Below are 26,451 nucleotides of genomic sequence, written 5' to 3'. Positions count from 1 at the left end.
TCATACATTTTTATTTTCGATATGGCAATTTATTTCCGAATGTCACTTTATCAGTGAGACACGGAGAAGAATGAAAAATGGTTGTCGGATTTTAAGCGTATTTCTTTTAATTCTTAGCATTTTTTCCAATGTGACATGTCAATGTGGTGTTAAAATACTTACGTTTAGAAGATATACATCCACGTAACGGTCTATTATATTCAGGTACCATTACTATGCCTTCCATTTGCCGCGCAATCTACTTTCTTTTTTATACAACGCTTGTTGTTATTGCTTGTTGTCAGTATATATTATCAGAGTAGCATTATTTGTAATTAAATATACTCAATCTTAAGTTACGTCGATATAACACGAGTATTGGTAGAATTGAAACTGTTTACGAGAAATGTATAAATTGACGAAGCATTGATTTGTAACAGAAGTTTTTTTGCTACAAGTCGAGCTGTGCTACATACTGCAGCCTATTATCATTATCAATTATGTTAAAATCTCGTAGGTCTTCGTTCTATTACAGTTGTCAAACTCATTGATTGTGCATTTTATTGATCTGCTACCATACAGTGCATATAATAAATTGTATAGTAAAATAAATGGCTGCTGTGTACGAAGTTCTGCAATACTGCTACATCTTATTCAGCTTTCGTCAATATTAAGCCTTCATGGGAGAAAGCTCTCTTGAGATATGAGTGTAATAGATGTTAAGTATTTAGTAAATAAACATGCATCAATACTACCAGTGATAAAGGACATAGCCTCTTTTCTATAGTAAACCTAAATTGTCATCTTTTCCTTTTTTAGAATTGGCAGAATTAAATTACCTCAAGCTGTCTTATAAAATGGTAAGTTGAATAATATTGTTATATTATGTATTTTCATCAGTGATAATGAGTTAACATGAAAGTGAATTGAATGTTTGTTTTTTTATCAGCAAGGAGATGATCCACCCTTCCTGCCAGTTGGTACTGATGTCAGTGCCAAATATAAAGGAGCTTTTTGTGAGGCAAAGATCAAGAAAGTTGTGAGGAACATCAAGTGCAAAGTAAGATAGTATTTTCTCTTTATACCATCTGTTTAAACAAATAGCTTTATCATGTTCATCATGTAGGCTTCATCACAAACATCATATAATGAATTAAAAATATACCAACATCTCAAAAAAATAGATATCTGTGTCATCAAAAATTTTATTTCAAGATTGGATTGTATTTAACCTTAACTTAATTTCTTTACAGGTTACTTTAAAGGCAGGTGGTGGAACAATAACAGTAAATGATGATGTGATCAAAGGCAACCTCAGAGTAGGGAGCACAGTTGAAGTCAAGCAAGACCCTAAGAAGGATGCCATGGAAGCTGTCATCACTAAAATACAAGACTGTAGCCAGTATACTGTTGGTATGTATTGATTTTAAATACTACTTGCTTTCCCCATGTGGAATTACATCCCTTTTGGGGTGTAAAACCCTCTCTTAGTGCTTCTCTACACTTCCTAAGGAATCTTCATACCAAATTTCAACTTTCTATGCTCAGTAGTTTTAGCTTTGCATTGTCAATCACTCAGTCAGTTAGTCAGTCAATATATTGATCAACGTCTGGAAATTACTTGGTAGCACAGATTCAAGAAACAACTTTTAGCATGTCAAATGAGTTCTTAAAATCTTAATTCACTCACTCCTTTGGGTAGAACTGTTACTTAATTGAAGAATTAAATTCACCCTGTATTGTGAATAACAGATCAACTAGTCAGATACTAAGCGTAAACAACTATTATACTTATGAATGTCATTTCTCATAAGGAAAAAAATTGTTTGTAATTGATTTATAAAAAATTCTTGTAGTATTTGACGATGGCGATATAACGACATTGCGACGTTCAGCATTGTGTCTCAAGAGTGGTCGACACTTCAATGAGAGTGAGACTCTTGATCAGTTGCCGCTCACACATCCAGAACACTTCTCAACACCTGTCATAGCAGGCCGGAGAGGCAGGAGAGGGAGAGCTCAGTAAGTTTAATCCTTTGAAATAACACATAAACACAGAATTTGGTTATGACACTAACCTATATAATCACAAAAGTACTGACAACTTTTTATTTTAACTAATTCTGTGCTGCTTTATACACTGCTACAGCAGTGCAAGCCAATTGTTCCATCATTATATACAGTTCCAGGACAATTTTTAAGTAAAAAGTTGGAGTAAGAAATGAATGATGTTGTATTTATAGGTCGGAAGGCAGCGAGGGCTCGGGCAGCGGGCGGCGCGTGAAGGCCGACGTGGAGCCGCACGTGGGGCGCGTGGTGCTGGTGGAGGCGGGCGGCGGGGCCGAGCGGCGCCGCCCGCACCAGCCGGCCTTCCCCGCGCTCGTCGTCGCGCCCACCGCGCAGATCAAGGTCAAGGAGGACTACCTCGTCAGGTCCTTCAAGGACGGCAGATAGTGAGTTCTTCAGTCGTTTATTCTAGTACTCGATGAATTGTAGCTACCTTTAATTGATATTTGCACTTTTCTCTTCTTTTCAGGGTGTAAATTAGAAATGTAGTTAATAAATACAAAGTAGGGTCAAAAAGATATTAAATGAACTGAACTCAAGACACTGTGCATAATTTTTATGTGAATTTATTCAAGTGAAATTGTTGAAGTCAAGAAAGAGCTCATATTATTACGACTAACTTAAGTAACTTTGTGTATCATATTTCTACTAAAACATTGGTATTTGAAACTACAACTGGAATATGATATGACGTCGTTTGTTTACGAAGCACAAGTAAAAGCCTTTATTGAAATATGCATTCATAACATTGTTTAGTTCAAAAACTCACGAACCAAAACTTATTTTCTATCTCAACTATTTGTTCGAAAACTATAACAACATGTTTGCAAACGAAACAAAGATATACAGTTTCATATTGGCCTGGTCTAAATATATTATCTTTGTGTGTTCGTTAGCTACACGGTTCCCAAGAAGGAGGCGCGCGAGTTCCGCAAGGGCAGCGCGCCGCTGGAGTGGGCGGGCGTGGAGGCGGCGCTGCAGTACCTCAACAACGGCGTGCTGCCGCCGCACTGGGACCGCGACGCGCTCTTCAACGAGCCCAGGAACACCTCCGATGATGTATGATTATACTATTATATATTTTCTCTTCGATATTTCAGTATCTGCCCTACACAGTAATCCTACAGTTTGTGAATTTGCCAATGAAGAACAACAAAAAATATTTAGTGCTGATGTTTACCCTAAACTTTGTCAGCATTTTCCTCTATCAATTTGTTAACCAAGACAATCGTTTAAACAATTTTAGTTAATTAATACATAATGCGTTATCCCAAGTTATCTTTTAAACGAAACTATCATTCAAATCTTTAAATTTCGTAATATTAATGTATGATCTGATAGCAGAGTTCAGACGACGAGCCGCGCGAGGAGAAGGATCATTTCGTGGCGCAGTTGTACAAGTTCATGGACGAGCGAGGCACGCCGCTCAACAGGAACCCCACGATCGCTAACAAGGACATCGATTTATACCGCCTATTTAAAGTAAGCACTAGCTTTTTATACGAAACAATAATCTTTTATAATGTACACTTTTTCCAACAACATTTTATTCTAAATTTGTACTTGCCTTATAATCCGTATCAATATAATTATTGATTTTTTCTGCAGGTGGTAGAAAAGTTGGGTGGCTACAACAGAGTGACAAACCAAAATCAATGGAAAACCATTGCTGACAAAATGGGCTTCCATCCAGTTACCACGAGTATTACCAATCTCTGCAAACAAGCTTACAAAAAGTAAGTCTTCATGTTATATTGTCTAACTTTATCAACCTAAACTTAGTCACATTATGTCATTGCCTTTAATTTGATCATTAATCTTGGTCTTATAACGTGTCCAACAAAGCAAGAAGACTTTCAGCTGTAATACCACTAAGCGACCACCCATCCATGGATTGTCTGCGCTAGGGTTGCTTAACCCAACTAGCTATGAGTATCTCAAGTGTCCAACTGACTGTCATTATTTTGAATAACGAACTTATTTGATAATATGTGTGTGTGTCAGGTTCCTGCACAGCTACGAGGACTTCTACCGCAAGCTGGGTGTGACGTTGGTGGCGCACCCGCGCGGGGCGCGCACGCCGCCCGCCGGCCGCTCGCTCATCCGCGACCGCGACCGCCACCCGCCCGCCTCCTCCTCCGCCTCCGCCTCCGCTTCCGCTTGCTCCACGCCCACCGGCACCCCTACGCAGGTAAAACCATGATACTTTACGGACCTTACACCCAAATAAAACGTTTGTATTCTAGCCAGTACTCAGTAGTAGTAATCCGCACTTGGTTAGCGTGGTGGAATCAAGGCCTAGGCCTAACCCCTTCCTCATTCTGGAGGAGACCCTTGCCCAACAGTGGAATATAAATGGGTTCAAAAAAATTCTAGCCAGTATATTTTTTATAGTTAGTTATTTCTGAACCACATAAAAATATTAAAGTTGGGGATGAATATTTACAATAATGTTTGCCTTATTTCCATAGCAACGCGGCAAAGACAAGGACTCCTCTGATAAGAGCGAGACAGACAAAAGCGAAAAGAGCGAGAAAGAAGAGAAACCAGAGAAGGTGGAGAAACCAAAGGAGAAACCTCGCGTCAGTGACGGAGAGGACAGCGCTGACAATCAACCGCTAGTCACTACTGTAGCGCCCAAGTTAGTATACTACTTGAATATGTGACGAAAGTTTTTGACGACAAACTAGTTAAAACGTTTGTGAATAAAATTTGACATGGAGTATCTATATTACTTACATATAAACAATGTTCAAAAAATTAAAACTAACACATTAATTTTCACCCACAGAATAGAAAAGGAAAAAGAGAAAGACAAAGAAAAAGAGAAGGAAAAGGAGAAGGAGAAAGAAAAAGAGAAAGATAAGGAGAAAGAGAAAGAGAAGGACAAGGAAAAAGAGAAAGAGGATAAGAAGGAGAAGGAAAAAGAGAAGGAGAGGGAGAAGAGCTCTACGTCGAGCAGCACTAGCGAGGAGAAGGCGGTAGTGAAGCCGCGCTCGCAGTCCAAGGGACGCACTGTCACGCCCGTCAAGACCGAACACGACAAGAGAACGCCTAAGAGACGACCATTGTCGTCTAAAAGTAAGTGTATGTTACAGTTATGCCTAGAAAAAGATTGATTATTTCGTTCCAAAATGATTTATTATCACCCATAGACATGAGTTTGATCTTGATTTGTTTTATGTCTCAATTACACAGATTATGTTAAAAGAATTCGAGATCTGATGTCCTAATTAGTTCCCTCGGTAAATAAACTCCATTCTAAACAAATCAGTATATGTCTGAGTGTCTTTTATTCAAATATCAAATAAAATTACATTTTCTATTAGACATGTAATAAAGGTTTGTTTAACTTGATGCTGTTTGTAGCAAGCGAAGGAGCGAGTACGAGCACGTCGCGGGCATCCCGACGGCCCCACGCATCTACTGACAGCGATAGCTCAGGCAGAGCGTCCAGGTATATACCATCTCGATACAAAATAACTATTTTATAACACCATCGTAATTTTATTAACAATATTATGCTTGAAATAATAGATTGAGTTTAAAGTGAGATCTTTTAAACAACTTTAAAGGTGTGCAAAGTCTCCTAACTTGTTTATCGTGGTGGGATCAAGGCATAATGCTTCCACTTCCTACATTCCGAATGAGGCCTTTGCCCAGCTGTGGGACAGTAATGGTTTAAATTATTTTTTAATTTACCTGTCGATGTAAAAATGCACACTGTTAAAGAAGTCAATCATTTAATCTCTAGGGCAATGATCGTAAAATCCTTCTTAACACGTATCATTTACGAATTTTGTATATTACAGATGCGGACCGATAAAGAAGATGCAAAGTCGCCGCAGCCAGAGCGCTAACTCGGCGAGCAGCGGCAACACGATCGCGTCTAACAGCAGCAAACGACCGCGCAAGAGAAAGAACACCGAGTAAGTTACTAAGTACTTAGTTAAAGTAGCGTAGCTACTTTGTTACTTACATTTTAAACTTATAACTAACTCAAATTATAACTTAAATTGTATTGCATTAAATTAAACTTATATCTAGACTATGTACAGAAACCTAAAACTAATATAAACAACTATTGTATAATCTATATAAGTACAGCACATTTTAATCATAACACTAGAGATGTCCGCACGGAACCTGAATTTCACGGAGGCCGAATTAGCGGCCGAAGCCGAATTCAGTTTCCCTGCACGGCACTAATATCCACAAAACATATTTCGCGCTAGTTTTACTTTTCATTAATATTCATAAAAATAATGTTTTACAAACACAATGACATCTTCATTTGTTTTGCATATGTTTAATGACATTGTTGTTTTGAACGAATGTCCACGCGCCAGCCGCCTGCCGACCCTTGTGACGTCACGCGGCTACCTGCGCGGGCGCCTTGCACCGAGATGTACCTCGGGGCGCGAGCCGCCGCTAGTCGACCGTTAACACCATTCGATGCGACACGCATGCCGAACGTTGCTCACCGGTCCACGCGCTAATACTTTGCGATCTTAATTATTGCTGATGAACTTTCTTCTCCTTAATCCATCGCTCATATTACTCCTCTCCTTCTGTGCTGTGCTTCTTGATATCTCGCGTGTGCTGTATGCTTTTTACTTAGAACTTAATTAAAGCTAAGTTACCAATAAACTATTGTTTATCAAAAGCGCAGTTTATTTAGTGTATGATTCGGAACAATTCCTCCAACACTACATTGGTGACCCCGACGGAGCACATCATGAGCGGTTCCGGAAGTGATTCGGCAGCCACGGCGATGTCACAAGATGGCGATCATGTAACCATGCGCCAGAAACGGAAGTTGCGAAAATGCACACTGCTTGTAGATGACGAATCATCGCCCAACCCGATGAAGACGAGGTTGAAGGTGCCTTCCTTTTCCCCCGAGGATCCAGAAATATGGTTCGCGTTACTGGAAGGGCAGTTCGCAGTTTACGGCATCGACGATGACGCGGCTAAGTTCGCCCACGTGACGTCCAATCTCGACGTAGTGCATGCAAAGGCCGTGAAGGACATCATCCTCTCTCCTCCAGCTGAGAACAGATACGAGAGGATCAAGACCGAGCTGGTGCGCCGACTTTCCGCATCGCACGAGAAGAAGATCCGGCAGCTCCTGACCCACGAGGAGCTCGGCGACCGGAAGCCGTCGCAGTTTCTGCGCCATCTCCAGGACCTCGCTGGACCTACTGTGCCCCTGGACTTCATCAAAACCGTGTGGCGACAGCGTCTTCCCACTATTGTCCAGACGGTGTTGGCATCACAGACGTCCCTATCGCCGGAGCAGCTCGCCGACCTTGCGGATAACATCCAGGAGACTGTCGCACCGAACAACGTGGCAGCCACGTCGTGCAACTCACGTGACGCGGCGAGTGAAATCGCTGAGCTGAGGAAGTTGGTGGAGCAGCTGTCACTGAAGGTAGATGAGTGCACCCGCGCGTCCTACAGTTCACGTTCCAGTGGTCAGCAGCATTCTCCTTCGCGCCGCCACCGTTCCCGTAACCGCTCGCGATCAAGATCCCGGTCGAGTGCTAACCATCGTAATCATCCTACCTGTTGGTACCACTACAATTTCGGCGACAAAGCGGCTAGGTGTGACAAACCGTGCGACTACACGGGAAAAGTGTAGGGCAGTGTGTAATGTCGGCCGACGACTGCCCCAATAACGGCCGATTATTTGTAACCGATAAACGGAATAATATTAAATTTTTAATTGATACTGGTAGTGATGTGTGTGTTTTCCCCCACTCATTCGCAAAGGAACGACGCGACAAAGCACCTTTAGAACTTTGCGCCGCTAACGGTTCCGTAATTAGTACCTATGGTTATATAAATTTAATTTTAAATATAGGTTTGCGTCGCGACTTTCCTTGGCGATTTATTGTAGCCGATGTTACGAAGGCGATAATAGGTGTGGATTTTTTATCCCACTACAATTTAATGGTAGACGTGCGTAGTAAACAGCTGGTTGACGCACACACTAGGCTCGCCGCCTCGGTTTCATTCGCGAATTTTGATAGTATTTCTTCAGTGAAGGTTAAGTCTGGTGACTCGGTGTATCATGCTATACTAGCACAGTACCCCGAGATCACCCGTCCTCCTGGTTTGAATAACGTCACGAAACACAACACCTGTCATTACATTCGCACTACACCAGGGCAACCAGAGTCGTGTTCTCCACGCAGGCTGTCGCCAGAAAAATTGAAAATCGCCAAAGCGGAGTTCGAGGTCATGTTGCAGATGGGGATATGTCGCCCCTCAGAGTCTCCTTGGGCTTCACCCTTACACCTGGCTCCGAAGAAGGATGGCTGGCGACCCTGTGGTGACTACCGTAGGCTTAACGCACGCACGATACCGGATAAATATCCAATCCGCAATATTCAGGACTTTTCCCACGACCTTGCTAACTGTAAGGTGTTTTCAGTCCTGGACCTGAGTAGAGCATACCAGCAAATTCCCGTCCATCCCGCCGATATTCCCAAAACCGCCATTTCCACCCCCTTTGGACTCTACGAATTCCCGTACATGACTTTTGGACTTCGAAATGCGGGTCAGACCTTCCAACGCTTCATCGATGAAATGTTGCGAGGGCTAGATTTCGTTTACCCGTATATTGATGACATTTTGGTCTTTAGCGCAGACCTGAAAATTCATGAAGCCCATCTTCATGAAGTTTTCAGCAGACTTAGGGATTTTGGTATGGTGCTAAACTCGAATAAGTGTGTTTTTGCCGCTTCGGAGGTTACTTTCTTAGGTTATAGGATTTCTTCGGAAGGTACTAAGCCCTTGCCTGAAAAAGTGGACGCCATTTTAAATTTTTCACAGCCCAAAACGGTCAAAGAATTGCGTCGATTTTTAGGGATGCTCAATTTTTACCGTCGGTTCATACCAGATGCAGCTCAACAACAAGCCCCTTTAAATGCGCTTTTGGCTGGTCCTGTCAAGGGTTCTCATCCTGTGACCTTCGGTCAGAAGGAACTGGATGCCTTTGAGGCGTGCAAACAAGGTTTGTGTCGCGCGGCTATGTTGGCACATCCAGACTGCAGTGCGAAGTTGGCACTCGTCGCCGATGCTTCCGACGTTGCGTTAGGTGCGGTCTTACAGCAGCTGAAGGGTAGTACTTGGCAGCCACTAGCATTCTTTTCCAAGAAGCTGTCTCCTGCCCAGACCAAGTACTCTCCCTACGACCGGGAGCTCTTAGCCATTTACGAGGCGATCAAGCACTTTAGACACATGGTCGAGGCTCGTGACTTCATCATTTATACGGACCACAAGCCGCTCACCTTCGCGTTCACGTCAAGAAAAGATAACTGCTCACCCAGGCAATATCGTCACTTAGACTTCATCTCGCAGTTTTCCACCGACATACGGCACATCTCGGGCAGCGACAATGTTGTTGCTGACACCTTGTCCAGGGTAGAGGAGGTTATCCAGCCAATTGACCCTGAAAGATTAGCAACCGCTCAACTCCGCGACCCAGAACTGTCAAGTCTACTTACTGGAAACTCGTCTTTGATTCTCGATAAGGTTAGGTTGCCTGGTACCAATACGCAATTGTTCTGCGACGTAAGTGGCCCTGTTCCGAGGCCGTTCGTTGTTAACACCTACCGCCGTCAAGTCTTCGATAATTTGCATTCCCTAAGCCACCCTGGGGCCAAAGCAACGATTAAGTTGGTGAGTGATCGTTACGTTTGGCCGGGAGTTCGCAAAGACTGTCGCGAGTGGGTTCGCAGTTGTTTGCCGTGTCAGCGGTGTAAGGTTACACGACACGTTTCTGCTCCCTTAGGATCATATGGTGTTCCCAGTGGTCGTTTCCAGGTGGTACACATTGATTTGGTTGGTCCTTTGCCACTGTCGCTAGGATATCGGTACTGTCTGACAGCCATTGACCGATTTACTCGCTGGCCCGAAGCTATCCCGATCTCGGATATAACCGCCGAAACTACGGCGAAAGCTTTGTTAAGCGGTTGGATATCCCGTTTCGGCTGTCCTTTCAAAATTGTGACCGACAGAGGAGCTCAGTTTGAGTCCGCTTTGTTCAAGTCGCTGTCAGACATGGCCGGTTTTGTCCATAGCCGTACCACAGCTTATCATCCTGCGTCTAACGGTATGGTGGAGAGGTTCCATCGGCAGTTGAAAGCTGCCATAACCTGCCACGCTGACAGTTGCTGGGTTGAGTCACTTCCTCTTGTATTGTTAGGAATTCGTACGGCTTTGAAGGATGACCTGAATACCTCATCAGCAGAACTGCTTTACGGCGAGGCGTTAAGACTCCCAGGTGATTTCTTTCTTCCCCCAAGGGACGAATATCACGACATGGCATACTACACATCTCGCATTCGGTCCTTTGTGAATTCTTTAAAGCCACCACAGGCATCGCGTCACAGTGGTCATCGTTCTCCATTTGTTTTCAAGGATCTGGCTACATCTTCACATGTCTTTCTCCGCAATGACACTGTAGCTGGCTCACTAAAACCTGCATACTCTGGCCCTCACGAGGTGTTATCTAGGAATGATAAAGTCTTTACTATTGTGTTGAATGGTAAAACAGTCACAGTATCCATAGACAGACTGAAACCTGCCTACATACTCTGTGATTCACCCACCGACGCTCACACAAGCACTCACACTAACAATCAAACTAATGATCACACTAGCACTCAAAATTACACTCATGCTAACACACCTACTAATACTCCCATACCAACACATCATTCAAACCAGTGTAGTCCTGATGTTGAAGACAATATTGTCAGAACTACCAGATCGGGTCGTAGGGTGAGATTTCCTGCTTATTATCGCCCGTAGGAACGGTCTCACGGGGGGAGTGATGTAGCGTAGCTACTTTGTTACTTACATTTTAAACTTATAACTAACTCAAATTATAACTTAAATTGTATTGCATTAAATTAAACTTATATCTAGACTATGTACAGAAACCTAAAACTAATATAAACAACTATTGTATAATCTATATAAGTACAGCACATTTTAATCATAACACTAGAGATGTCCGCACGGAACCTGAATTTCACGGAGGCCGAATTAGCGGCCGAAGCCGAATTCAGTTTCCCTGCACGGCACTAATATCCACAAAACATATTTCGCGCTAGTTTTACTTTTCATTAATATTCATAAAAATAATGTTTTACAAACACAATGACATCTTCATTTGTTTTGCATATGTTTAATGACATTGTTGTTTTGAACGAATGTCCACGCGCCAGCCGCCTGCCGACCCTTGTGACGTCACGCGGCTACCTGCGCGGGCGCCTTGCACCGAGATGTACCTCGGGGCGCGAGCCGCCGCTAGTCGACCGTTAACACCATTCGATGCGACACGCATGCCGAACGTTGCTCACCGGTCCACGCGCTAATACTTTGCGATCTTAATTATTGCTGATGAACTTTCTTCTCCTTAATCCATCGCTCATATTACTCCTCTCCTTCTGTGCTGTGCTTCTTGATATCTCGCGTGTGCTGTATGCTTTTTACTTAGAACTTAATTAAAGCTAAGTTACCAATAAACTATTGTTTATCAAAAGCGCAGTTTATTTAGTGTATGATTCGGAACAATTCCTCCAACACTACAATTACGCGGGCGATAGTATTATATAATAGATAAACTACCATTAAATATGCGTCAGAACCCGGGCAATAGTGTTTTATATTTCCTATTTATTTTATTTGTAACATCAATCAAAATGCAAACATTTTCTCTTTTCTTTAGGCCTTCAACTAATGAATCCACGAGATCCGGAGTATCCAATGTGAAGGCTCAAGTTGGTGACAAATTGAAAGTTTATTATGGACCTACACAATCTGAATCTAAGGTAAGCTACTTACTCCTTTTATATGTTACTTTTAAGTTATTAGTTATTTAAAATACTAGTTTCGCTATTATGAAGCCTGTCTTTCAAAATGCCGGAAAATAATGATAATGTCACCAATAAGATGACATTGTTTTATCAAGCATTAAAGTAATAATGTCTTAAATGTATATTTTCTCCGCAAAATGATCAAGCATCAGCAGTAATTATTTGAACCCATTTTTGCGTATTCAAATATTAATTTGTTATTATTAAATATCAAAATGTTACATTTGTGTATGCCAACGAGTCTCATGCCTCTACAGAACATAACACTCAGTATTTCTAATTAGAATGTTGCTCAAAAGGTGACTTACGAAGCGAAAGTGATAGAGGTGTCATCGGAGGGCATGTTGCGAGTGCACTACACGGGGTGGAACACGCGATACGACGAGTGGATCAAACCGCAGAGAATAGCGCTCAACGTCACACAACATGAACAACGGAATAAAAAGGTAAAGCCCTTCCCACTAATTCTGAATGTGTATTTTTATAAGACAACTCCGCCTTCGTGTCGCGCGAATATTTAGAAAAATAAACCCGAAACAACTATTTGTGGATCGAACAAATAATTGTCCCGTGTGGTAATCCCACGATATCCCAAGGCAATGGTAGTGATGTGGCGACCATCTTAAGCAATAAATACAAGCGATACCATTGTTAGAACTTCGTGTTTGTGACCTTAATTTGTCACAAAGGATGGTATATCTCACAAAACTACCAGTGTTTGAAAACATTTCTAAATTAATAATATTTATATTCTTCCAGGGTACGAGTATCAGTAGACGCGTAAGGTCCAAGAGAACTGAAGGTAAGTTTTATATTTTTAATTAATCTGAAGTATTTTAGTTCGCAGTTTAAACCTAAGTTAATAACCATTACCGTGATTGTGGGTTTCCAGAATCTTCGGCACGATCGGATTCCGACAGTGATTCAGAAAGTGACGAAGATGTCAAGAGACCACCTAAAAAGTCGGAGGAAAAATCAAGTTCAAAAAGTATGCACCTAGCTATAATTCTATTTTTTTACATGTTAATTTATTTAAACTAATCTGTATACTCATTGTTGCAGCTCCCTCACGATCAAAAGATGTGAAGTCTAGTGACAGCAGCAATTCGAGCAAACCTCGAAAGAGGCCAGTAAGAACAATTTCAACCCCCACCACTGTTTCACCGGCCAAAAAATCACGACCTAACGTCACAGGACGAGATTACGATCTAAATGAAATAAGATCAGAGCTGAAAGGATTACACTCTGTGAAACAAGAAAGTGATGAAGCAACCAAAACGGAGGGTCCTGGCAAAGAAGCGACGCTGCCCCCTGCACAATCTTCTAATCCTCCACCGCCTGAACCTCCTCAACCGGAAAAACAAGCAGAAGATGTATACGAGTTCAAGGAACCAGAACCCTTCGAACTGGAACTGCATGACGAAAAGAAAAAACGCACACATCGCATATTCGATGACATCTCACCGAGCAAATATACGTCAACATTATCTAAATCTTTGAGTGAAGAAATATCCGAGGACCCGATGCGAGCACGGCCTTCGTTACGATCACCATCTTTGTCGCCTTTCAGGGATTTCGGTACGTCGCGTGACGTCGGCCGACAAAGCCCCGAAGATGACTCCAAAGATGAACTTTTCTCTCTGGACGATGACTCGTTCCCAGGCGACGGTAGCTCTGGACCTACTTTCGAAGGGTTTACTCCAGCAAAGAACCAAGAAACGTACTCTAAAAAGAGCAAAGTATCAAAATTAAGAGAATTAATAGCAGATTCGCCAGATAGTCCAGCTGATGATGAACAATCTTCAGATGATGAGCCAGAAGATATAACAATCAAAGAAGTGAGGCAGCCGACACCAGTGACGCAAGTTGTCGAACAACCAAAAACACCAGAAGTTGCCGTGACTGTCGAACCCGTGGAAGCCAAACCAGTATTACCAGTTGAAGAAGAAGTGGTGGAAAAAAAAGAGCCGCCCAAAGAAAAAAAAGAAAAAACGCCTGAGCCGCCAAAAACTCCGCCAACGCAAAAGAAACCTGACATTCAACTTCCTAAAACAAATATCATTACTCCAAGTATTACAATTAGTAGTACCACGACGACGGCCACCCTGACGCCGGCTGTTACCACAGCAACGTCTACTACAACTTCACCTCTCACTATTTCTACACCGGCTCGTGTTCCTACTCCGACCCCGCTTCCTAATAAGTCTCCTTCTCCAACAGTAGAAATTAAGAAGAAAGATGAGATTCCTAAAATAAAGCTTTTAGAACCTCCTAAGGAGGAGCATAAGAAAGAGCCCAAAAAAGAGGAGCCGCAGAAAGTTCTCTCTCTGTCTGTACCTGTACTTGAACCCAAAGATAATCCAGTTAAAAATGAAAAGAAAATGGACCCAATACCAATATTAGAGCCAGTTACGTTAAAGTTACAACCTCCTTCGAGTCCACTCATCGATACAGAAGAGGACAAGTCAGAACCGGATAGTCCGGCTAGAATCGACGCTCTGCCTGAACCTCCACCTGGATTCCTCCTACAGTCGGAAGGTCCGAAGATAGCAGAAAAGCTGTTAAAAGCTATCAGCAGTGCGAAAAGATTATCAATGTCTCCTCCACCTGCTGAAGATCGTCCGGTCACGCCTAAATCCGATACACTAAAGTTGAACAAACCTGAAGTTAAATTATCACCGATATCACCGGAACCAAAACCAATCATCAAGCCGGAGCCAATGAAGCCTTTAATCAAGACCGAATCAGTGAAAAAGCCGTTGGAAAATACTACAGACTCGATATTCGGCGAGCCCCCGAATTTTATCGACTTAAAAAGAGACATACTCGATATCAAAAAGCCTAAGCCTGACGAGACAGTGGTACCGCGGTTGCAAAGTCCTTTGAACATTCTAGAAAGACGGAAGAGTGTAGCGGATCTCCCGCTGGGCGTTCCGGGCAAGAACAACAAGGTGCTCAGCGATACGATACAGAAGCTCTCGAGCCAAATCAATCAATCGGCAGCGGCGGCGGCCGCGGCAAGCTTACCACTACAAGCTTTCCCCGCAGAGGATAGGAGCGAGTCTAGTGATTCGGATGACTCCGATCGAAGGTAAACTGCCGTTCCATATTTTTGCCGATTTCATTTATATACCTATTAACTTAATCGTTATTAACGTGTACCAACTTATTGCAGATTAATAATCGACAAGCTGTCGGTGGACGAATGGGGCTCCGGGGGAAGTTCGGAGGCGGTGCCGGCTGCGGCGGTCGGCGCCAGCGCGGCCACGCGCGCCCTGCACGCGGGCAAGTCGCTGGGCGAGTGGAGCGGCGCCGAGTCGCTGCTCATGCTGGAAGACGCCTGCAAGAACGAAAGGAAACACAGTACGTGGCGCTAAACGATCGATGATCGAGTACATATTTCACGTGTATCGAGCGACAGTGCGTCGGAGCAATCTAAAGTGAGCGGTCCCGCAGGTGCCAGCGTGGTGGTGGCGGGCAGCGGGCGCGTGGCGGCGTGCGAGGAGGACAGCAACATCTCGCTGCTGCTGTGCGAGGAGACCATCCCCGGCTCGCCGGCGCCCGACGCCGAGCCCGCGCCGCCGCGCCAGCGCCTGCACATGCCCTTCGCCTCGGCGCCGCCGCACCATCACACGCACTCCAAAGGTACCACACTCGATCCCGAATTGGGTACTCGACGACGGCCAAATCGGCTACTCCTTATGAAATGTCAAAAACACATTTCAGTATAGAAATATACTGTAGTGGCGTCACGATACCGTATTTTCGTTGGAATCGAATGAGTTCCTGATAAAATGTCTCAGTATGTAATAATTACAATTCCAACATTATCGATGAATCAAATAACGTAGCCTGAGTATTTTAGATGAACCTTTTACGAGTTCAAGTTTAATCATTTTTTTTTTGTTGACCCTATCGAGTACCCGATCTTTATTCACCGAATAGTCGCAGATCATTTTGTTAACCGACTGTGGTCTCTAACGTTTAGATGAGCGACGCGGTGAAAGCGGATCACGGTCGGGTGCGGGCGCCAGTTCCGGTGCTACTGCGAACGAAGCGGCGGCGGCGGGCGGGCCCAGCGCGGCGGCGGCGCCCGCGCCCCGCGACGGGCGCGACGCGGCGGGCTGGGGCCGCACGCGACCCCTCATTGACAACACGCCGCCCACCACGCCCGACAGCAGTCTCGATATGTCACCGCATAGGTATGTCATTAACTTAGAATTCTATATTCTCACAAAACGTACAAAATACGAACTTATGCCAGATATTAATATTTAAGCAAAATAAAAATTCAATATTAGGACTGTTCACATTCATTCCAATGCTTATATTAATATTACCTGTAAAAACAATGTACATTGTTGTCATAATATCTTATTATCTTATGTATTATAAAATTAGTTATGCTAATGTTATAAAATACTACTTTGTTAGAGAGCGGCGAATATCAGAACGGGACAGTCCCTCAGAGAGAAAAGAAGATGAGGACGAGGCTCGAGCGAACGATGCTGTCTCCCATGAAGTCGATAAACCACACGGTGAGTAAATACTGAAACACAACCCGTGTAACTGAGACCTGAGAACTGATGTAGGAGAACTTGATAAAACAAAGTACATAATAAATTAATATGTTATTGTGTCAGGAGGTGGTCGGTCCCGCAAGGCGTCGGAGAGTTCAGGCGCGGGCCGCACTCGGCGCCGGCCGCGCCGCGACACGGACGAGCCTCCTCACCTGCACCATCACCCGCCGCTCAAGTACAATTTCTACGTGGACCTGGGTACATATCACTACATACATTGCTTTCAGATCCTACAATCACATTTTTGATGAAATATTGACTGAATTAATAACGTAGCTATTATATTAGAAAAATGGATAGAATCCTGAGTGTAGTTCTATCAATTGAATTTATACTTGAACCTAGACCCTAACAATGCTCCTTGATTCTTCAAGCAGAACCCACGTGGGACTGTCAGACGCGCATCAACGTGCTAACGTCTCGGCTAGCGGACCTACGCAAAGCGTACCACTCCGTGAAGGCAGAGCTGGCCGCCATCGATCGACGGCGCAAGAAGCTACGCCGGAAGGAGAGAGAAGGTATGCATTTTTCAATTACTTTATACCTGTATTACCTACCAGGCAAACGTGCACCTGTTTCAAAGATTTTAAACGGAATAGATATCAAATATTATTGCTCTCGGGTTATACGACGAACCATTCTCTTGCTGTACATAAACAAAATAGTTACATATTTACTAATTAAATTAATTTCTCCCACAGCTGTGAAAGCTGCAAAGGCAGCGTGCTCATGATGATTATCCTAAAGCTGTCCGACATGGCAGCCACAATAAGCGGAGTTTGTTCGTTTTAGAATAAACAACGTACCAGTACAACGTAGCGTGTGCACAGGACTGTGGCGTTATATGATTTATTTAGTGATTTTAATCATTTAATACATGGACAACAAAATGAACTCTTGACGTTTGGACGTTAATTATAAGTTATGATGAACTCCAAGTGGCATTTAGGTACATCTTCTACATTTATGTAGTATCATCACATTGTGTTATGCCTGTACATAGAGAGTAAAATCGATTTATTTTGATATTCTTTTATATGATTTGTATTATATTGTATTTGATCCTTCTACTAGAGCTAAGTTTTATTAAAATAATATCTGCTTTTTATTCTAAGTAATAAAACTATCTTGTTACCTTGACATGAATCTATTTCTACATTTTTACTAATTATATGTACTACAATTATATAAGTATTGATGCGGTAGAATGTTCATGGATCCCCACAGATATAAATGTTTAGATCGATCTATGGAATACTTCGTTATATTGTATTGTAACAATACATGGGAATAGGAAATTTACTATAATTAGTAAATAGGGATGGTTTAAAGTTTAAATTTTATTGAAGACTGATGGATCGAAATAATAACATTGTGGAATATGAAGATAATATTATTTATTTCTTAAAATATAATGTAATGAATGTCTCACATAAGTGTTATTATGTTTACTTCAATAAACATTTCATCGTAAATTACCTCAATTGAATCATTACAAAGCCCTTATCGAATCAAAAGAGTCGGCAGAATTCCGCATCCTAGTATATAAACACGACTGAACATTAAAAGGTACATAAGTCGACGAATACCGCAATCGTCGGTAGCAGCCGTACGTATCGAATCTGACGGGCGCCGTACGGACGGCCAGTCAGAAGACTATTCATTCTAAATCCTAACATTATTCGGCGGCGTCGTCCGTGGACTCGAGAAATATGGACGAGGCGGCCTCGGGTCCGTCGGACCGGCTCGCTCGCGTTCATACAACACGGAGCGAACGGGGGGAGGCCTCGGGGCCCGGCGAGGGCCGCCAGCCGTCCCGACGAGCGGGAAGGGCGGCGACGGACGCTAGTAGTAGTTGGGATACTGGGGCCACGTGGGGTGCGGGTGGTGCTGGTAGGGGCCGGGCGGCTGCTGGTAGCCCCAGGCGGGCTGGTAGGGCTGCGCGTACGACTGGTCGTAGGGCGCCGCCGCCGCCGCGGGCGTCTGGTAGTACGAGTTGCCGCCGGTCGGCGTCGCCGCGCCGCCGGCCGCCGACGCCGCGTTCTCCTTCTTCTTGACGCCGTCCGCGGCCGCCCTGAGGAACATCGCAAAGGTCAGTACGGGCCGAGAGCGCCGGGCGCCACGGGCGGGGAGGTACTCACGCGGGGGGCGGCGGCGGGTCGTGCTTGTCCTTGCGGGCCCGCTTGCGCAGGTGCTTGGCGAGCGCGCGCGCGTGTGCGTGCGCGGCGCGGGCGGCGGCCGCCGAGCCGCGCTCCTCCGCCAGCTCGCGCCGCCGCCACGCCAGCGCCGCGCTCGTCTCCGGGTCCGCGCCCTCCTGCTTCTCGTACGACATCACGAGCTCTGCGACGAGAGAACGTAGGTATTAGTTATGAAATATTGTTACTATAGGACCCCGCTATATGACGGTCCTCACCGACCCGGTAAATGGATAAAAGATTTAAAGATATAACCGGCTCGGCGAAGGTCGTCGTATAGACCGATCTGAGGCCATATGGTATACGTCCGTTTCGAAAGACCGCTCTGAACTTTTCGAATTCCATATAGATCCCAGTGATAGTTTAATGCACCGACCTTCCAGCGTTTCGTACGGTGTATCCGGCGTGTGTAACGCGAGGTCTAGCCTCTGCAGGTGCAGTCGTTGGTTGAGCGGGTCCTTAGTGATCGCGTCGTCGAGAACTTTCTTCGCGGCCGTCGGGTCCTGTCGCACGTGGAACGTGAACCGCGCGTACTTGATGGCCAGAGCGGACGCCACGGCCTTACTCTTTGCAGAATTGATGTATCCTTCGTATAACTGCGCACACTTCTCGAAATCCCCGCGACGCCTTTCGAGGTTAACGCGCCTGAAAAAAAAGTAATTCGCTCAAAAAATACACATCACATTTATTATGTAATTTTTCCTAATACCCGATCTCTTAATAGTTTACCTGTATTGTATCTGTACAAGGTTAGGGCAAGTTTTCTCTATCCTGTCAAGTATCTCGGCTGCCTTCGTGGTGTTTCCGTACGCTTCTTCAAAATGTGCCCAGTGCAGGTGCAATTCAGGCTTGTCCAGATGGTGTACCGTGCACGCTCGCTCCAACACTTCGCGTTCTACTGTTACCAATTCAGGGTTCGTTTCTATGCGCTCTTCTAAGAACTTTATAAGCTGTCAATATAAATATTAGTATTAATAGATTATCATTAACAAATTGGGTATCTATTGACTAAATGCCAATAAAGATAACAAAACCGGAGTCCTAGATTTATTGACATAAGGATTTGTGTAATGATCGTACCCTCATCCAGAACTCTTCATAGAGCGCGCAGGCGATGAGACAGCGTTCATGCAGAACGAGCGCGCGTTTGAGTGTGCCGTGTTGCTTCTCCCACTCCAAGTACGCCTTCCAGTTTTTCAGCTGACACCGTTCTAGCGGCTTCACGTGGAAATATGGACGCTTGATCTACAAATACAATTTTATATACATTACTGCAATAAGTGATAGATCTATGCGTTTGATTGAGGCACTTTCATAATGGGCGTTTGTAATCATGAGTCAATTATTTTTCAAATTAGCAAGAAAGTGTGATATCAATTTTGTGGAAAAACTTACAAACGGAAAGAGATTGCTGGTGTGAATTGATTCTAATATGAGAGTCAGCTTTAGTACGTAAATCTAAACTAAATATTTCTTAGTAAAATACAGGAGCGAAGCAGCTCGGGATGCAAACAATTGAAAGCCCCAATTTTGGACCATTTATGAGAGGAAGTCACACTTACGCCTTCCTCGAACGTCCACCTAGCTGCAACCTGTTCGCCAGTGGTCTTGTGCACTTTCCGTCGACACGCAATAATACGCTCCTTGATTCCTTGTGCTTCTTCTTCAGAAGCCTGCAAAAGAAGATTTAAATATACGTAAAACGAGCTTCATATCTACACGGCACATCACAGACGCGCGTAGTCTATCAACGACCTGAAGCCCCGCCAGAGTCTGCACGTATACAATTGGTTTAGATGATACTAACGACATGGTCGACCGGCTCGTCCTCGCCAGGCGGCAGGTCGAGCTGCGGCTGCTGGCCGGCCGCGTCCCGCACCTCGCCGCGCAGGCGCACCAGCTCCGCGCGCGTCACCACGCCCGTCACCGGCTCCGACATCACATGCTCTTGAAAACTGAACAACAAAACATACCACTTTATACATAATAATTACATTTTTACACTCGAACCATTACAAACGAGTGAACTACGCCATGCAACGTTTTTATCTCCTCTCGCTCGCAGTTACAGGTCTTATGGAAGATTTATTACTTTATGACACTTGTGTATTCGTTTTGACTATGACGCAGTTCGGGAGTTTGTAATGGCTCAGTTGTAGTTCGATTTATGGGGGTAATTAGACACAAAATTAAATTAGTCATCTGTAGAAAGTCTTACAGCAAACGTAAAACTTATGTTTGAGAAACCATAAAAAAAGGAAATCATCAAAATGTTATTTAACGCTTTTCGAAGATCAATCTGACAACACTTTAAAACGTCGACCACTACAATGGTGATCTATCTCATCTTATAACGAATGAGCTGCGTTAAGAATGTCACAGTTTATTTGAGTGAAGTGATACGATACGTGTATTAAAAGTAAATTCGCTTAAACTATAATTATAATAAGGTACCGCAAAAATTGTAGCGACGTGCCTATTATTAGCGTAAGTATATTATTATCCAAGCTGGGTAATTAATGGATGACGTCAATCAGTTATTTTTTAATAGTCAATAAGTAAAACAACCAGTAAAACATTAAAACAATAGTTTAGATTAATAATATAACAAAAAAAAATATAAACAATAGAATACGGATATCATTAAAGCATTTTTACGAACTTGTCAAAATGAGATGTGTATCCGAGAGTGGGGGTTGCCAATAATCGATCATAAATATTGGTCACATTCAGAGCAGAGCCATTCTCTGCCTCCCACTTGATATACGACTCCCATAACCGATCTGAGCGAAACTCTAGACCACACGCCTCTGCAATAAACACAATAACATATTTAGACACAACAAAACTAAGATGTACTTATAATGAGAGACCATGTCGGGTCTTACCTATAGCCCTTTCATATTGAGCACGAATAAAGGTGTGGTCTTCGGTTCTAGTCGCTTTAACATGATTAAGATAGTGTATCCACAGATCAACAGATAGTGGTATAGCTTTGAGCCCTCTTTCCAAAACCTGAAACGTAAGATCGTATTAAACAAGTTCTACGAGTGTTTAAGTGTGGCGTATTCACGACCACACCGTGAAGCAAGGGAATATTGAATAGCATATTATTTCTCATATAATTTAGTGTAGACGAAGCGAGCCGCTGCGTGTGAGCGCGAGTGAGTGAGCGGCACGCAACGGCTCGCCGCGGCCACAAATATAAAATGTGTGTCGGGTATATTACACCTGTTCGCACTCGGCGCGTCGACGGCTGACCACGGCGCGGCGACTCTTCCCTTCCTACCGCCATTCAATGGCTAAATATGAAGCTCAGCTGCACTTCCATGCTACCATGGATCGATTAATTAACTTAATTATAATTATATCCACCACTCATTAAGTACTTACTTAAATAATAATACATGAAAAAGTATTACAATACATCATGCGTGTACAAAGTATAATAAATATATGCACTAGAATATAAAATATACACCACAAAAAATGAATCACTAGAACGAAATCTATGTGATGGCAATAGAACTCTCCGGTGCGAACGGTCGACTTTGGCTTACGAACATCGTGGACCTCGTTGCACTGTTGGGAAAAAAAATAATTGCAAAATACCAGTTATGACTAAAACATTTCAAATCCAAGTGTCAAGACACATTCATTATGACTAATCATCAGGTGTTCTAAGCCTTAACAACTTACCAAGTGATTAAATATATAATAAACAATTAACAACAAAACTACAGGAAGGCAGTACTCACCTCGAGGCACTTCTTTTTACTTCCTTTGCGTTTCTCATAGTCGGCGTACTTTCTCCAGTAGCCGTAACAGTACGGGTAGTGCGACAGAAAGGCATCGTATGCCTCGCGCGCCGCCTCTACGTCACTCTGTCACACGCAAAAGCAATATGTTATTATATAACGTTAAAACATAGGTATTTTTAAAACTAAGTATATCATCTTGGAATCAGTTGGCCCTTGCCACTCGACATTATTATTCGGTTCCCATTGCTTCATAAAGCAATAAGATTAGCGATAGTCTTCATCATTAAAATTTGATAAAAAATGAGTAAGTACAATATAAAATGTATCTCAACATACCTCTTGATCAACATATTGTAACAAATAAGTCCAGCCGGTGAAGTCAGTGGGGTCATCATTGACAACTTTCCAATATTTGTCTAATTCTGGTAGGGTTTTCTTCTTTGGTTTTTCGTCAATGGAACTTCTTTTCTCAGCTGGTACTGGTTTGCTTTCCCCATTCTATAATATAGATTATGTACTCTATAGTAAGTATATTATAAGTATTGCAAAAATAATTAACGTCAACTGATGATTAGACGTGTTTTTCAAGAAAATTCTACTATTTTTAAAGTGCATAGATGCTTAATTTGATAACGCACCTTCGCGACTGCCTGTTTTTTGTTTGATGACTCGCTCTCAGACGTTGGTGATCCAGGGTCGTAGCCGTCACGCTCATCTTCAGGTTTACGCTTACGAGACTCTTTAGACTCCTTCTTAGCAGCAGGTAACTCATCTTCAGACACCACCTTTTAGAACACAAGTAAGTTAGATACAATGTTCATATTGTTCATGATAAGTATTGACACTAGCTAGATCACTTTATTTTCAAAATTTTACTAACTTCAGTGTCTGCTGGCAACTCAGCTGGCTTGGGGCCAGGGAGTTCGTCATCGGACACATTTTCCGCGTCCTTCACACTCGGTTTCTGCACCTCAGGCAGCTCATCCTCTGAAACTACTTCAGTCTCCTCAGCACCTCCCTAAAACAGATGCAACAGAAATAGTCAGAAGATGATGGGCGAATGCTTGTTGTGGAAATAGTTGATGGCAGAAATTGCAGGCAACCATCCGAGTAAGGGTTAGATAAAGGAGATAGCTATGTTCCTAATTTCTTACAAAATGTCATTGTTTTTCTATACACTTCTTAGATTATTTTTATTATTTTTAATGATTATAGTCAGACACATATACGCAATGTTATTTCCCTATAATATTTGACTAGAAGAAGACATCCATATCAAACAGGGCTGCAATGAGTCTGAAGCCAAAAACACACCAGATTTGAAATGATGTGTACCTACATAACGATAAAACTTCAAACAGCAAAATTATGATAGGAGTAGTATAAAAGGGACTAACCTTGCTGACTTTTTTTGGAGTTCCTTGCTTGTTATCTTCATCCCTGCGTCTTTGAGACTTTTTCTTGATTCGCCCGTTATCTGCTACATCAGTGTTGTCATTTTCATTATCATTGTCAGTATTATGTTCATTCTCATTGGCAACTTCTTCATTCTGTAAATAATCACAATGTATTAACCCTTTGAATACATAACACATATCTATGAATAATATATTATAGAAAAATCAAACAATAAAGGAACAAGGTAAACTGCAATTGTAAGTATAAAAAAAGAACACATACATTAACATCTGCTGTGCGTTCATCTTCTTTATCCATATTCTCAGACGTAACTGTATCTTCAACAACTTCAGGCTGTTAAATTAAACAATATTAAGCTATTACACAATTACACAAATAAGCTCATGCACAAGTTCATGCAAATTAGGATTGAATTCAGATAAGACACTTCAATTATGATTTTAACTTATTTATATTGTTTGTTAGCATTTTGATTGGTTAGTAAGATCTATATTAATATGTGTTTATGAACATCCTAACATTAGCCTAGCAATATCACTCTATTTAACAAGTCTCTTAATTTTAGATAGTGCACCCTGTATGTTCTAGAAGCTACCAACTATAGTTAAACTGATATAGGTATGACATGGTAAGGAACATTATTTATACTAGCAGCACTTCTCTCAATGTAGTGATATGAAACTAATGTGACTATCTGTTTAAGATCTGTGTCTGAAACTAATCTGAAATCAAGTTCACTAAGATCACAACACTATGTGATGATAGGGAGGGGCTTTCTTTTCTTTCTTACAAGCAAAAAAAAAACAACATCTAAGGAGGGTTATATGTGTGGAAAAGACAATATTTTATTTTATTATCTCATGCTGTTCTCAGATAGAAAATCAATCAATAAAAAGACTATTTTAGCATTTACCATCTTGGGATTAGATTCTACTCATAGAAAAAGTAAGCAATTGAAAGGTGCATTATATAATTTTATAGCCAAACATTAAATAAGAATAAAACATTAAAAATATAATGCTAACATACTGCACTACCTAAAACTCAAATGTGAAATGGATAACATGTTTGACAGTTTGCACATGTGAGCATGGCAGAAAAATTAGAACAGGCACAGAAGATCATGGCCAGTATTAGGACATGCTAATGGTACTATGGGCACAAATTGAGTGCATTAACTACCTTAGTCTTCTAAACAATAGCAATACTGTAATTATAACAATTTTTTCTGTACTTTCTCCGGCCAGGCTAATGTACACAGGCTACAGATGATGAAGCTTGCAAGTCACACATTGCTACGATACTATTGTTTACACAAAACACAAAATCTATATAATATATTACTAGGAGGTATCTTAGATATAAAACAACTATTATGTTATTGTGTGGATTAGATGACACTGTTGTTAACATGTTAAGTTATATTAATAATGTTTACTAACCTCCTCATTAACATTACTTATCTCTTCTGAGTTTTCATTACTAGAATTGTCTTGTTCTAAGTTTGCATTCTCTTTGGGCTTGTCCTTGGCATTGGATGTATCACCCATGTTGTCATCTGTCTTTTGAATCATATCTTCAGCTGACACAGAATTGCCAGCGTCAGACATTTCACTGACATCAAAGTCAGTGTCCACCGTCGCCTTCTGACTCTCTGTAACATCACCATCAGTATCAGAGGTGGCCTTATATGCAGCTTCATGACTTAGCAGCGAGTCGCCGTCGGTGAGCACGTTGTTAAGCGAGTCGCTGGGGAAGGTGACCGCATTGTCGCCCACATCGAAAGGGTCCGTGTTGAACCCCCCTGTGTTGTTCTCTAGGTAGTCGCCAACGCTACCCGCGGACAGCTCCACCGCATTGAGGAAACCTTGATTTGATGTCGATGACTCGTCCACCGCAGCCTCAACGCTGTTGAACTCGCCCTCCGTCAGCAAATGCGATAGTCCATTCGAATTCTCATTTATAAGTGGTCCTTCATCTGTATCCATAGGTCCATCCGATAGACACTTCTACAACAAATTGTATTCAATAAACGATATGTGACATTACAATAAGTAGTTTTTATTTACAAGTACCTATTACATATGAAAATTACACTACTGTAATGTTGGTATTGTATTCGTGTCTTTGCCCTATGCAAATAAAGGTCGGAGGGTTAAAAAAAAAGCAAAATTTAAGTAATTTCTGATATGGTGATACCTCCGACAACATCAGTACAATGTATGTATAACCTCGCGTTGCGGAAATAGAACGGATCTCACCTGCAAATCTGAGCTTGCTTCATCATCCATTTTGGCAAACTTAACCAACACACGACGCTAGTTCCGAATAGCGTTGAAATAACTAAACAACAGCAAAATAACAACTTAACTACAAAAACGAATCAATGTAACAGCTAACGCGCAACCGGAATAGCAGACGAACATAGATAAATAATACCACACACACGGCACACGATAACTGACCACAGGCTAAAAAAATCCCTTTTGATATTTAAATTGGCTATAATGAGTGAAAACAAGAGAGATAAAAAAATCTAATAATCTTTTGTAGAAAA

General features: G+C 42.4%; 2 protein-coding genes across 7 annotated transcripts; one reads left to right on the top strand and one right to left on the bottom strand.

Moving 5' to 3' along the window:
• Positions 1-50: 50 nt before the first annotated feature.
• Positions 51-17,997, top strand: LOC142980860 (uncharacterized). Of its 4 annotated transcripts, none has more exons than XM_076126424.1 (26): positions 51-204; positions 799-839; positions 929-1,039; positions 1,233-1,392; positions 1,836-2,001; positions 2,223-2,432; positions 2,943-3,105; positions 3,391-3,528; positions 3,655-3,782; positions 4,051-4,237; positions 4,518-4,687; positions 4,838-5,127; positions 5,416-5,503; positions 5,859-5,975; positions 11,792-11,894; positions 12,239-12,385; positions 12,699-12,741; positions 12,832-12,927; positions 13,002-15,030; positions 15,115-15,302; positions 15,396-15,584; positions 15,928-16,141; positions 16,374-16,477; positions 16,583-16,717; positions 16,897-17,037; positions 17,221-17,997. In XM_076126424.1, the coding sequence occupies exons 2-26, from the start codon at positions 837-839 to the stop codon at positions 17,250-17,252; spliced, it is 5,352 nt and encodes a 1,783-aa protein (XP_075982539.1). In that variant the 5' UTR covers positions 51-204; positions 799-836; the 3' UTR covers positions 17,253-17,997. The 4 variants fall into 4 exon arrangements, with proteins under 4 accessions (XP_075982539.1, XP_075982538.1, XP_075982537.1 ...); XM_076126423.1 differs by having other exon boundaries at positions 16,894-17,037; XM_076126422.1 differs by having other exon boundaries at positions 15,381-15,584.
• On the bottom strand, positions 17,900-26,331 carry Prp39 (pre-mRNA processing factor 39). 3 transcript variants are annotated; one of them, XM_076126427.1, is made up of 18 exons: positions 26,156-26,331; positions 25,762-25,903; positions 25,337-25,548; positions 24,156-24,227; positions 23,873-24,025; positions 23,356-23,493; positions 23,114-23,260; positions 22,812-22,973; positions 22,473-22,598; positions 21,603-21,729; positions 21,377-21,524; positions 20,522-20,669; positions 20,277-20,387; positions 19,795-19,959; positions 19,444-19,664; positions 19,091-19,359; positions 18,661-18,859; positions 17,900-18,593 (listed from the first exon to the last, which is right to left on the bottom strand). In XM_076126427.1, the coding sequence occupies exons 1-18, from the start codon at positions 26,183-26,185 to the stop codon at positions 18,365-18,367; spliced, it is 2,799 nt and encodes a 932-aa protein (XP_075982542.1). In that variant the 5' UTR covers positions 26,186-26,331; the 3' UTR covers positions 17,900-18,364. The 3 variants fall into 3 exon arrangements, with proteins under 3 accessions (XP_075982542.1, XP_075982540.1, XP_075982541.1); XM_076126425.1 differs by having other exon boundaries at positions 25,337-25,903; XM_076126426.1 differs by having other exon boundaries at positions 25,337-25,900.
• Positions 26,332-26,451: the final 120 nt, after the last annotated feature.

The sequence above is a fragment of the Anticarsia gemmatalis genome, chromosome 19 (assembly GCF_050436995.1).
Source record: "Anticarsia gemmatalis isolate Benzon Research Colony breed Stoneville strain chromosome 19, ilAntGemm2 primary, whole genome shotgun sequence".
In the NCBI taxonomy this organism is placed as follows: Eukaryota; Metazoa; Arthropoda; class Insecta; order Lepidoptera; family Erebidae; genus Anticarsia; species Anticarsia gemmatalis.
Note: the sequence above shows the minus strand (reverse complement) of the source record. Positions and strands in the feature narration are given on the sequence as shown.